General features: G+C 38.7%; 1 protein-coding gene across 9 annotated transcripts; it reads left to right on the top strand.

Annotated features, from left to right (window-relative positions):
- Nucleotides 1-3,731: 3,731 nt before the first annotated feature.
- LOC103696152 (RNA-binding KH domain-containing protein RCF3-like) lies at nucleotides 3,732-12,746 on the top strand. 9 transcript variants are annotated; one of them, XR_005511659.1, is made up of 8 exons: nucleotides 3,732-3,858; nucleotides 5,389-6,004; nucleotides 7,067-7,492; nucleotides 7,567-7,824; nucleotides 7,949-8,215; nucleotides 8,343-8,401; nucleotides 9,941-10,095; nucleotides 12,293-12,746. XR_005511659.1 is itself a non-coding variant. In XM_008777686.4 (7 exons), exons 2-7 carry the CDS (start codon nucleotides 5,414-5,416, stop codon nucleotides 9,999-10,001), a joined length of 1,662 nt encoding a protein of 553 aa, XP_008775908.1. In that variant the 5' UTR covers nucleotides 3,732-3,858; nucleotides 5,389-5,413; the 3' UTR covers nucleotides 10,002-10,634. The 9 variants fall into 9 exon arrangements, 4 of the variants coding, with proteins under 4 accessions (XP_008775908.1, XP_038981738.1, XP_017695870.1 ...); XR_003383266.1 differs by lacking the exon at nucleotides 12,293-12,746 and adding an exon at nucleotides 10,182-11,988; XR_003383265.1 differs by lacking the exon at nucleotides 12,293-12,746 and adding an exon at nucleotides 10,174-11,988.
- Nucleotides 12,747-13,441: the final 695 nt, after the last annotated feature.

Below are 13,441 nucleotides of genomic sequence, written 5' to 3'. Positions count from 1 at the left end.
GAGCATTGAAAAGCAACTAAGAAAGTTATGAGATATTTAAAGAAGACTAAAGGTTATGTGCTTACTTTTCAGCATACAAATCATCTTGAGGTGGTAGGCTGCTCGGATTCTAATTTTGCAGGATGTCAAGATTATCTGAAGTCAACTTCAGGTTATGTTTTTATGATGGCTGGTGGAGCTATTTCTTGGAAAAAGCATCAAGCAAACTCTAGTAGCTTCTTCTACTATGCAGGCTGAATTTGTGGCATGTTATGGAGCTACGATTCAAGCCATTTGGTTGAGAAATTTTATTTTGGGACTGAAAGTTATTGATTCCATCTCGAGACCAATTACTATCTACGCTGACAATAGTGCATCGGTGTTCTTTTCGAAGAATAACAAGAGTTCTGGTGGCTCTAAGTATATAGACATCAAGTACTTAGTGGTTAGAGATAAAGTAAAAGAAGGACAGAGAAAAAAATAGGGCATATAAATACAGAGACAATGATTGCAGACCCATTGACTAAGGGACTCGCACTGAAAGTCTTTAAGACACATATTGCTAATATGGGCATTGTGAAAACCTTTGATGTTTTTGGTTAGTGGGAGTTATTTATGTAAAAGAACTACGTTTTGGCTTGATCCCTTTTTTATGGGGTACGTAGGCAACCCATATGCTTCGGGTACATCCTTTTCCAATAATAATAGCATTTATCTTTTCATTTATAATTCTATATTTTGTGCACATGAATTATAATTATATTTGAGCATGCATTTCATATATGTCTTTTGTTGTGATATCATTTTGATCTCGAGATATAATGCATAAAGACATAATGTAAATCTCTTTTGAGACATGTGGCTTCTTTTTGAAGCATTTATGTGGACCGATGTGAATTAGCACACATTTTAGTCACATTTTGGTGCTAAGTTCATACTACATACTACTACATTAGTTAGAGGATGAGGATCCATGTCGATAAGGATGTTAGTATTTATAGCTGTGGAGTGGTCTTACATCAATTAAATGGTGTAACAACTTCCATGTTCGATGTTGATGTTCTTGTTGGACCGAATCATGTATCCAAGGTGATTATCATTTGAGCTATATACATGGCCATTTATGTAGTCTAACCCGAGAGTCGTTTTCAAAATAAAGTTTTTTAAATTAATATGACAATCCGTGTTCGCCCAAGTGGAAGAATATTAGAATATTTTCAAAATATGGGCTTCCACTAATTGCATATTTTTATTTTATAAAATGGGTTAGACTTATGGCTGATAGTGGTACTATGGTTAAGCCCAATATGATGCGTGATCATTTTGTTTTATGGGCTTTGATGCACCTTGTATGTATAGGATTGAGTCCTATTTATTATGATAATTTTGGTATGTAGGCTAAAAAACCCAATTAGGATTTGGAACCTTTAATGGGAAGGCTCCCTTATATTTTCTATATAATGTGTAGGTCCCCTCTCCTCTCCATATGGTTGATAACTTGTCCGATTGCCAACTATCTTTTGTAAGGAGTAAGGAAAGAAGGATCCAGCCACTATTATTCTAGGTGATTGAAGAACGTATTCAATATGTCTTTCGCAAGTATATCTTTCAAACTTGAATACGATATTATTGTGAGTCTAAATCTTAGCATGTTATTATTTATGATTACCATATTGTTCACTGAAAAGAGTAACATAGCACAAGGTATTGAAGAGAGCAACGACACAATGGTGGCGAGCAAGAAAGAATACGATGTAGCTGCGGCGAGAGGTGGAGCGGACGTTGCGGCCATAGTGAGGGGGAGCGGATGATGCGGCCGCAGCGAGAGGGAGAGAGAACAATGTGACGGCGGCGAGAGGAGGAGTGGATGATGTGATAGAGGCGAGGTGCGACGAGATTAAGCATTTAAGAGTTAGGTTAAGATGTAAATTTGTAAAGCTATAAATTTTTTTAAAAAATATCATATATATATAATATTTATTAATTTAAATAACAGGCTTGGTTCGGGTCAGTGCAAATCTGATTCTGGCCCAATCAAAGTATAGGCTCAAATTTCTGGCCCGATCCAGTCTGCCAGGATGAAAAATGAGGTCCAGGTACGTCAAAACTATGCCAGGCTTGAACAGGCCGAGCAGCCCGCCTGGTTTTTTAGCAGGCCTAATTATGTACCAGGTTACTCAAAATTGGATCAAAGGGCACTCTCAATGATACCCGGCGGACTCCTCTGGCATTTAAAGCAACTCATATTTTAAAGAAGGTATTCAATTTGCTGATTGGTTAGCCAGTAAAGGTTTCCCAAAAAAGATGCAGAGAATATTGGCTGATACCCTATTACATAGCATTTGGTTTTAAAGAAAGCTATATTTCTAGACATGGTAACTGATTTGCTAATTGTTTAGCCAATAAAGATTCTCAAAAGACTTTATTTCCAAGATTGAGCTCCAAAAATAGAATATTTGGGGTTTCAATCCCCTCCTTGAGAGAGGAGTGAAAAGGAGAAAGGGAAGCCGGATGTGCTACCTCTCTTTCCATCCTTCATTTTCATATCCAGCTGTAGAATGAAAAGTCTAAACACCATCCAAATTACGCATACGACGGTGAGGACTCGAGGCAACCTTATAGAACCTGGATTAGCTCGAGGATGCAATGGTGTAAGGGTCAAGGGTGGCATGATCTTTTTACAATATGGTTTTTGTCTGTACTCTCTTGAAGATAGAGACATTCTATAATTGACTAAGACCTTCATTCAAAAGTCCTAGCACAACCTAGGCCTAGATGAGAGGAGGCACGACAGCTTAATACTTAGGTGTTAGCTATCCAGAGAATCCAACCGATCATTAATCGGTTAGCCACCAAGGATAGTAGTCCAATCCTTGAGAGTAAAAGAAGCTTTTGTATGCACTCTTTAGTGGTGCAAGGTTGGTGCATTCTAATCTCTTTTTATGAAGGATAGGATATCATTAGCATTATCATCACCTCTATGGTGCATGATCAGCCTTTGTCGCTCCTCAATATTATAGACCTTCACATAATAATTAGTTTTAATTTATTATTTTTTAAAATAAAGACCATGTGTTGGTGGACTTGAAGATCTGTTGTAGATTCTTAGGTTTTTGATCCTGGCATCCTGCTTTGTTTTTAGCCGTTTCAATTTCATGTTTTCTGAAAAAAATCAATGTGACTAAAAAATATCCATTCATCCAACTCCCCGCTGCCTTTTTAGCAACTCAACTATTAATATTTGCTAGATACGGACTCAAGCCAACTCTGGGCCGGAATTTGGGCTAGGCTTGAAAAAATTTAGACCAGATTTAGGCTTAAATATAGAGCTTATTTGTTTGTTGTGTCAAGCTCGGAATATGTCATTAGTTCGGCTCGAGCCCAAATAATTTCTAAAATGGAGCCCAAATTTAGGCTTGAATCAATTTAATTTTGTGTATTATTATCTAAAGAGAATAATGAGGAAATAAAGAATAAAATAAAATAGGTTTAGTTAAATCATTTACTTGCGTTATAGGAGAGAGTTCAATTTTCAATTATCAGTTACTTATTTTCCATTTTAATCAATCCTATTAACAACTTAATTTATTTATTATTTTGTTGCCGGCCCAATGGGTTGCGCTAACGGTGACCGGGTCACATAACGCGTCCAAGCCCTCGTGCTACAGGAATCTCTTTGGGTACTTTTGGTTGGGCCTTGTATTTTTTTTTTTATTTTTTTCTTTTCCCCAGCACAAAAGTAACCCTAGAGTCCGTATCTGGGTTAGCTCCCGACTTAATAAAAGCGGGTCCTTTGATTCCTTTCCGACTCCAACTCCTTTCTAGGGTTCGCGGAAGAAATCAGGGGAGACGAGCCGGACAAAGAAGCAAGATCTCGAGGTGCGAAATTCCCTCTCCTCACGAAATCGCTGCTTTCCGTTCTTCGAAACGATGCGCGTTTCCCATGATTTCGTTAGGTTTTTGGTTCTTAGCCGGTTGTTTGAGAAGATATTCTCGTTCTTCAATTTCTCTGGTTCTCTTCTGCTCTATCTTATGGTTATAGACGATTCTGAGACTGTGGCCGTTTCTTTGCTGCCTTTGGATGATTTGTTTTAGATTCTAGGGTTTATGTGCGGTAAAACCTATTTTTCATAGCAGTGTGCTATAGAACCGAGAATAGGTGGTTTGGAATGCGAAAGATTGTTTTAGATCTAAGGTTTATATGCGGTAAAACTTAATTTTCACTTATAGAACCGAGAATTAGGTGGTTTGGTGGGTGAAAGATTTCATCTTCAAGGGTTTTGATTGGTGAATAATGGAAACAAAAGATCTCGTCGTTCTTGAGTTTCGATCAGGAGCTTTAGACAGGGTTATTGGTGGTTCACTAGGTGCAGTGATGAAAACCCAACGCGGGGGGGGTGGGGGGGTGTCGGTTCTTCTAAGTGAATAAAGATTTATTATCTTCTTTTAGATACATCTGTATCCTGATGTTGTATTTTCTGTTCGTCTTGGTTGTTCTGTTGGTTTCAATTGCCTAGTTGACAGTTGGCTCTTCTCGTTAAATAGCTAATTTGAAGTAAAATCATGAAGGATCTTGGACATAAACATACTCAAGATTGTCAGTGCTGCATGCCAGTGATTTCGCAGCCTTGCACTAGCATGATATGCCAACTCTTTTTCAGTTCTGGCATGAACTAGCATGCATGGCCACTATTGGTTCCCGACTTTCCCTCTGCTTGCAAGGATGATTGCACTGCAGTCATGCTATGTGTCATTCTGGTGCTGACATGTGTTGGAAGGCAAACCCCTGAATATAATGGCAAGTTTTCTCAATTGGTGGCTGTCACAAACTATTTAGATGTTTCATTTATTCATATAATTTTCATTATGAAGTTACTGTATAAATATATCATTATTTTGATAAATCAGGAAATTTTATTTTTACATATTAGCATCTTTAAAATTAATACATGAGTTTATTTATGCAGTCAACTTCTCTATATTCTTCTTGGTTGTCATATCTGCTTTCTTTTTGAGCTCTTTAAGTTCTTGATTTTGCAGATTTTCTGCTTGTTGTCAAGATTGTAATGTTTTCTTTTCCAGCCAACTTTCATCATTTCTGAACTTTTACAAGTTTTTCCCTTTATTATTTAATTAGATACTCTCTCCCTATGTATGTGTTTGTTTTGAGCGTGCGTGCATGTGTATATTTGGGGGGCTTGGTTGTAGGGGATAACCTCCAGGGTTGCACCAAAATCTTACATGATCAGCTAATGGATCATAGCCTGTTTAGAAACGTTACATTACTTCAACTATTTTGCATTGTTCCTCCACTTTGGCTGCCTGGAGTGATGTTAAATGAGCTTATTCTTTTAATGGGGAAGTAGAAGGTAAATATATTTGATCTAACATGATGAATATTTGTTGCAGAAGTGAAAAAAAATCAAGTTCCTTAATGGCTGGACAGAGAAACAACTATGGTAAACGATCCCACTCTCAGTCAGACTATGCTGACAATGGAGCAAATGGAGCAAGCAAGAGAAGAAATCCTGGTGAAGAAAGAGATCCCTATGTTCCTGGGCCAGAAGATACTGTTTATCGTTACTTGTGTCCTGGAAGAAAAATCGGAAGCATCATCGGGAGGGGTGGTGAGATTGTGAAGCAACTGAGGTCTGATACACAAGCTAAGATCAGGATTGGTGAGACTGTACCTGGATGTGATGAGCGAGTTATAACCATATTTAGCACAAGCAGAGAAACGAATTCCTTTGAAGATACTGGGGATAATGTTTGCCCTGCGCAAGATGCCCTCTTTAGAGTGAACGAGAGGCTCGTCACAGATGAGGCACCTGGTGATGAAGATGCAGATGCAGGTGCCCCTCAAGTTACTGTCCGTCTGCTTGTGCCATCTGACCAGATTGGCTGTATTATTGGGAAAGGGGGACAAATTATACAGGGCATACGTAGTGACACTGGTGCTCAAATTCGCATTTTGAAAAATGAACATCTTCCTGCTTGTGCCATCAGTAGTGATGAGCTTCTGCAGGTATGATGGTTCACTTGCATATTAGTAAAGAAATTTTAGTTGTGATGTATGCCTAATGCATACCCCCTGTTTACATGTGAGGCTTGCACCACATGCTAGCAGTTCACATTATGTATCTTGCATTTGCATCATCAGAGGGGTGATGTTTTGGTGCATTACTGTATATATGCTTTCAGCTTCACTCATATGTTGATCATGCATTCCTTATAATTAACAACTTTGCTCCACTTGCTGTCATAGCATGGAGCGTGCATCAGTTTCGGTGAGAGCTTATTTGTCCTAAGCGAGAGACTCTTGACTTGTCAGATCTGTTAATGGTTACTGGATTTACCCTTACTAAACAAAAGATTCTACTTCTGATGTTTTCTTTCTGCCCTTTTCCTATTGTGTATCATTTGAAGATCAAAGTAATGCTTAATTGTGTGCTTTCCTTTTGGAAACCAATAGATGATAAAGTAATGCTTAATTGTGTGCTTGCTTTTTGGAAACCAATAGAGAATATAGTATATTTAATATTGTAACTAGCATAAGCAACTGATGATAACTCTGGCATTGTCCCTTCACATCATTATCCCCCCTGCCCCCCCTCCTCCTCGTCCAAAAAAAAAAAAGAAGCTTCTCTCTGTGCATTGGTATAGATTATATGTGCAAGTCTACTTCTGTTTTATTTTCTTCTGTTCCCTTATGTTTATTGTTAACTATGTCTCTAATCAGACAGAATCTTTGTTAACTATATCTCTCTGATCAGAGATTTTTTTTTTTTGGTATCAGATTACTGGGGAAGCTCTTTTTGGAAACCAATAGAGGATATAGTATATTTAATATTGTAAATAGCATAAGCAACTGATGGTAACTCAGGCATTGCCTTCACATCATTAGCGCGCCCCACCCCCCCCCCCCCCCTCTCTCCAAAAAAAAAAATCTTCTCTCTGTTGCATTGGTATAGATTATGCTTGCAAGTCTACTTCTGTTCCCTTATGTTTATTGGTAACTATGTCTCTGATCAGACAGAATTTTTGTTAACTATGTCTCTCTGATCAGAGATATTTTTTTTGGTATCAGATTACTGGGGAAGTTGTAGTTGTTAAAAAAGCTCTTCTTCAAGTTTCATCCCGCCTCCATGATAATCCATCTCGTTCGCAACACCTGCTTGCTTCCAGCATGTCCCAGATGTACCCACTAGGTGGTCAGTTTGGGGTTCCAAGTGCCAGTGCTCCAGTTATGGGTATGGGTCCACTAGTGGGTCCTTATGGAGGTTACAAGGGTGATGCTGCAGGAGATTGGCCATCTTTCTACCCGCCTCCAAGGGATGAAAGTTCTGCAAAGGAGTTTAGCTTACGTCTATTGTGTCCTTCTGTCAACATAGGAGGTGTGATTGGAAAGGGTGGGGCCATTATTAAACAGATCAGGCAGGAATCTGGAGCATATATCAAAGTAGATAGTTCCTCTGCGGAAGATGACTGCATAATATCTATTTCAGCAAAAGAGGTGATATTCATGTGATTTTTTTTTAAAAAAATGTTTTTGGAAGCTACATTGGGTTTACCTTTTCATTCTTTCAGTTCTTTGAAGACCCAATTTCTCCCACCATAGATGCTGCAGTACGCTTACAGCCTAGATGCAGTGAGAAAACTGAGAGAGAAACTGGTGAACCTTCATACACTACCCGCTTACTTGTATCGACATCACGCATTGGTTGCCTAATTGGTAAAGGTGGGACCATCATATCTGAAATGAGGAGAAACACCAGGGCAAATATACGCATACTTTCAAAGGAAAACCTTCCCAAAGTTGCTGCTGAAGATGATGAGATGGTTCAGGTAATAGTAAGTCAATTCAGTGAACTACATACATATCATCTGAATGCAAGGTGAAATATGCTGATATGTTGCATGGAGTTTGTCTAACCACAACATCTTTTTTTATTATAAATATAATTACCAGATAAGTGGCGACCTTGATGTTGCCAGAAATGCTCTTGTACAAGTAACAACACGGCTGAAGGCCAATTTCTTTGAAAGGGAGAGTGCGCTGTCTGCATTTCCATCCTCTGTTCCCTACCATCCCTTGCCAGGTGATGCTTCTGATGGGTCAAAATATGGGAGCAAGGATAGCAAGGCGTATGGCCGTGGATATTCATACTCTGGTGGATATGGTGCTTCAGGTGATTTGATGCCCTCTGACAACTATGGAGGTTATGGTGGTTCCCAGGTACTTTCTTTGCATTAATTTCTAAAACAATAATTTAACTTTTTTACTGCTCTCTCCCCCTCTCTCATGGTCTGGTTATTGACCAGTTGCAGTTTAATTTCACAAATTTTTTTGGTGCACTCTTTAGGGTGGTGGTAGCAGTTACAGCGCATATGGTGGGTACTCTGCTCGTTCTGGAAGCACTGGGTAAGGCTATTTTATCTTGCTGACGGCATTTGGCATGTTGCCTGTCAAGTATCTTTGTTTACATAGGTGTGAAAGAAAAATCGGGAGACACTTATGTACACTAGTTTTGTTTGCCAATGTTCATATCAACCCTTTCATTAATGATCATAAGCTGCTGATATGTGGGCATGTACCTTGAAACAAATGGGAAAAGGTGGTAATGAATACTTAAGGAGTATTCAGCATTGGACCAATTGATGTTTAGACTTTCTAAGTTTTTTCACTTTTGGAATTTGTCTCTAGCCTCTAGTTCCAAGGAAAATCAATGGTTGAGAGAACTACTGCCTTTTATCTCTAAACTAATATGGTTTCATCTATCTTGTCCATTTGGCTATTACAATTTCTACATAAAATTTTGATGAATATTATTTACTGTTTTTGAGTAGTCAATCATTTTTTTTCATTTTTTCTTTAATAAAAAAATTTCCTATTATGATGATCCTAATCAATAGCTTCTTTTACCAGGTTATCTGGTCCAAACCCTGTTTCCCATGGGAAACATCATGGTTATTAGTGTTCCCTGTGATTAGCCTATCAGGTAGACTACTCCCTTTACCTTCTTTATCTTTCAATGAAAATACATGGAATAACTTTAGATATGCTTGTAAGTCACTTATTCTTTTCCGACCAATTTGCTGTCTTTTACCCAACCAGCCTACCTATATTAGATTTCTAATGCACCTTTTTTCTTAACCTTTGTTGCCTTGGCCTCCAATTTAAAACAGCTGAGGTCTATGAAGCCTGGAGCCAGCCTATATGAAGCCTCAAGCCTAAACCAGAAGACCAGATGAACAGTTTCTGAGATACTAATCTCCCACCTTGGAAGCTATATTTAGGAGGATTAACAAGTGATAATACTTTCCGTTTCTCATGCCCATGCCTTTAGCATTACACCAGCTTATATCAGCGCTGCCACGGGAACATGTTTCATGCCCAACCTTATGTTTGGAAGCAATTGTATTATTTTTAAAATTCTAAGACTGAATGTACTTTAAACCTCGGCTCTTTCTTCTTGAGTGGTAATACTTAGTGGTTTGCCCTATTTAGAAGTGGAACTCATCCTCAAAACTTTAGGGGAAGTTAGCCACCCTTGTGCTAAAGACTTTCAGTTTGAAATTTTTATTGGATTGCTGGTATTATGATACAATTCCACACCATGCTTCTGGGTTGTTACATTGCAAGTTTTTTTTTCTTCATATTATCCAGCCAGAATTCTCTCCTTATTTTGTTTGAACCTTACAAGTTTATCTTTGATCTTGTTCGTTATTCTTGGATGAATGGTCTGTATGCATGCATATATGCAAGCACATGATCAGAATTAGTAGCATCTTCTGTACACCTGGGAAATTGTTTCTGCTCCGGAAAGCAGTCGTGGCTTCTGAAATTTCCTTTTATTAACAATGGCTGGACCTCACTGATTAGCACTTTAGAATTTTAGTGCAGCAAATCAGTGAAGTAAGTGTGTTAGCTTATTTTGTGTGTGTTCATGTTGTTTTGAAGGCTTTGCAGTGGAGAAGCATTTATGCCATTAGTCCATGCTAAACAACTGTATCGAAGGTAGGCGATTCGAATGAGCTTAATTCATGGGGAAACCATTGCTTGAAGCTGGTTTGTGAGCTATGTCATTTTACTGGATTTACTGACATGTGAGATTGGTAAGTTTGCTTTGTCCTTTTCTAATGCTTCATAAGGTTTCAGTGCGGAATAGAATTGAAAAATGCAAATGATATCAGTTTTGCAGGTTCTGGGAACTTTGGGTTTTTACTTAGAAGGCTGGCAAGAATTCCGCTCAATGGTCCATATTCACTTCTAAGAAATCTTCCCAGCTAACTTGGTCATAGGATAGTCTAAACTTTGGACCCCAAACATGTGACTTTGCTAGCCCGGAGAAGCCTTACGTGCGTCTCTTTGGTGTGTGCTCATAGTACATGAAATATCAGCTACCTTTAAGAGGGTTCCGATGTTATACAAATGTGAACTGACATAATTACCGATTTTTCTTTTAGTTCTGTGCTCCTACATTCCTAACTAGAGTCATCATACTCAAGACTCGCAACTAGAGTCGCACATTTTTCAGGAACCTGAAACTTGAACTGAACTGCCCTTTGGGCTTGATTTGGTTCAAATTTAAGCATATATTGGTTCATTCCCTGTTTTCATTTTTAAAAACCTGATTTGGTTGATTCTTGTTCCAGGTCAAGGTGTCAGATCCATATGCATGTATATTATGTAGTATCATATATGTAAAGTATATAATATGATATATATCTGCATAGTATTTATTATTTTATGTATTAATGGTTCACATCTATTTTTGTATTGTTGATTAGACATGCTTTGTTCAAGATTTATAGTTTATTCTTTTGGGTTCTCTTATTGTCTGATTTTCCTGCATAGATTATTTGTTAATTTATTGTTGTCTCTGGTACTTAAGTTTGAACAGAAACAACAGAACCTTTTACTTCTGTTATAAAAAATATTAATTTCTAGGTAATCCAAGAACTGATTTGAATCAACCCAATCTTGATTGGCTTCCTGTCTGGTTCCAGCATCAATTATTTTATTTGTGTTCAAAAGTTGACAACTGGTTAGGATTGGTTCAGTTTTGCGTTGACACTTAATCCAGCCATTTGCACTCCTACTTCAACTCAGTGTAAGATGATTTGCTTAGAAATAGGTATTTTTTGTTGACATTTTTCATTAATAATATTGTCTTGATTGATCTATAATTTGTAAGAATTAGTTATAGGTTGAGAAAATCAAGAATAGATTGAAATTTAATTAGTATATTAGTGATTGTTTTTCATGAATTGATCATTCATAATATTGAGTACTTGCAGAATATGATGGACATCAGGATAGATATTTAATTTTCTGCTTTTGAATTGCTATTTTGCTCCTCTAAACTCTTTTCCATCCCGAACTTCTGACACTTTTATATAAACATGCTAGAAATCAAATGAATCTAGTGTTCTATGGTTTTAAGCTGACTGCAACGTTGTTTTTGTAAAAGGTGGTCCTATGATCAGTTCATAATGACCTTAACATGGAATTCAACATTTTATCCGGGTTCCATTCATGCTTTCTGCAAATCTCTCTCTTTATTTTGTTCCCACTGATGTTGAAATTGCTTATGTTGATAAATGATTCTAATTTTGCTAATTGTTTGATTCTTTATGTGAAACTGTAATGGCCATGAAAGAAAGTACCTGTGATGAGTCCTCAAACCAGTTCTCTCAGTCATGTATTTAGAGGTACATAGGCAGAAGCCAAAACTAGATGTTTAATGCGATCCTTTAATTACTTGAAACTACTATGATCTAGCATACTTAGTGCATTTTTTGAAAAGAAATTTTATATATTTACCCTAAAAAGGAAAATCTAACAAGGTTCATACCATGGGAGTACTTCATTTCATCATCCTGATTAAATTCTAAAGTACAATAATCTTGCTATGTGACTGAAGAGCAATAGTTTTGTTCAATCATAATTATTTTCTAATGCCTTCTTAGTTATTTGAATCTTGCAAATGCCTTTTAAGTTTATGATTTTTTTAATTTTATTTATGGTTGCCTAATGAGTGTATGAGTTGTTACTCAATGTTTCTTTCCCCCCCCCCCCCCCCCCCCCCCCCCCCCCCCCTTTGCCTCTGATGCTTTCTGTTTCCATTGAGCTTAAATTTATAATAGGAATACATCTTCTACAAGACAACCTCCCCCCCCCCCCTCCTCCCAAAAAAAAAAAAAAAACACACCAAAAGAAGCATACACACAGAGATGTGTGCAAAAGCCCTAGGAAAAACAGCAACAAAAAAAGGTGATCTAATGGAAAATATCTTTTTATTCATTGCAGATCCTTCCCGAATATACTCGAGATACTTCCCTGATAACCTCCTCCTAGTACGAGGGTTGCGTTTTTTTTTATTTATTGATAATCTCTAATGATGAATGATCAATTTTGTAGCCTATAATATTAATGTCATTAATATTAAAATTGAGTATGGATTGAGATCAAATAATGAGTTTGTAAAAGTTGGTTTTAATGATATCGTTTTAAAGTGCAGACTACATTATTTTGATAACCTGATATGCTTTTAAAATGATAAATGCTTTTTTTTAACATATATTCATACATATTGATGTATATATCTATACATGTTGATGTATATATCTATACATATATGTCCATTCATACATACCATATTGATGTATTGTACCCAAGGTCAGAGGAACTGGTACTGGGCATCGTACTGGTTCTCCGGCAGGACGACTCAGTATGGGCTGTGCCGAGAGAGGGTATGACACCTTGGGAGAGAGGAAAAGAGAGAGCGAGCGGGGGAGGGAGGGCCGAAGGAGGGTGGCGGACGCCGGCTTCACTTAAAAAATCGCTCGCTTTCCTTTTTCTGGCTCCGGCAAGCGTCTTGTTTTTATAGCTGGAACCGTACGGGTGAGTAGGGCTGTTAACGAGCCGACCCGAGCCCGAGCCTTCGCAGGCTCGGCTCGGCTCGTTTCACCAATTCCCCGGCTCGGGCTCGCCCGAGCCCGCCCCATCCCCATCTCCGTACCTGTCTCCGTCGGAGAGAAGAACGAGCAGCCGCCAGCCGAGCTCAGTTCCGGCGGTTCGTCGTCGGAGAAGAATGAAGGAAAGAAAGAAAAGAAGAAGAGAAGAAAGAAGGATACAAAGAAATAAAAAAAAGAGAGAAGAATGGACTCACCTCGTCGCGTACGGTGGCCGCGAGCACCGCCTGCACAGGCGTCGGCCGCAGGTACGGCCGAGGACGTCGCGGGCTCGGCCGCGGGCGTTGCCGGCCGTGGCTCGACCCTCCCGTGCGAGGGACTCCCCTCCTCTGTCGCAGTCTCGCCGCCGTCGCCGGTGGAGGAGTCGGCAAAGAGGGGAAAAGAGAGGGAGAAACGGAGAGGAAAGAGGAGGGACAACCCTATCCAGTCTCCGATCGAAACCTCCTTCACTGGCAGCGGAAGGAGGCAGCGAGGCATCGGCGGC

The sequence above is a fragment of the Phoenix dactylifera genome, chromosome 4 (genome assembly GCF_009389715.1).
Source record: "Phoenix dactylifera cultivar Barhee BC4 chromosome 4, palm_55x_up_171113_PBpolish2nd_filt_p, whole genome shotgun sequence".
Taxonomy (NCBI): Eukaryota; Viridiplantae; Streptophyta; class Magnoliopsida; order Arecales; family Arecaceae; genus Phoenix; species Phoenix dactylifera.
The sequence above is the reverse complement of the archived record's forward strand: the minus strand, read 5'-3'. Positions and strand labels throughout refer to the sequence as shown.

Bases quoted from the DNA above. Each gene is read 5' to 3' on its own strand.
- LOC103696152 (XM_008777686.4), top strand. From the start codon at position 5,414: ATGGCTGGACAGAGAAACAACTATGGTAAACGATCCCACTCTCAGTCA. The intron at 6,005-7,066 runs GTATGATGGTTC...TTTTGGTATCAG, and splicing joins GTAGTGATGAGCTTCTGCAG to ATTACTGGGGAAGTTGTAGT. The intron at 8,402-9,940 runs GTAAGGCTATTT...GTTGTTTTGAAG, and splicing joins GCTCGTTCTGGAAGCACTGG to GCTTTGCAGTGGAGAAGCAT.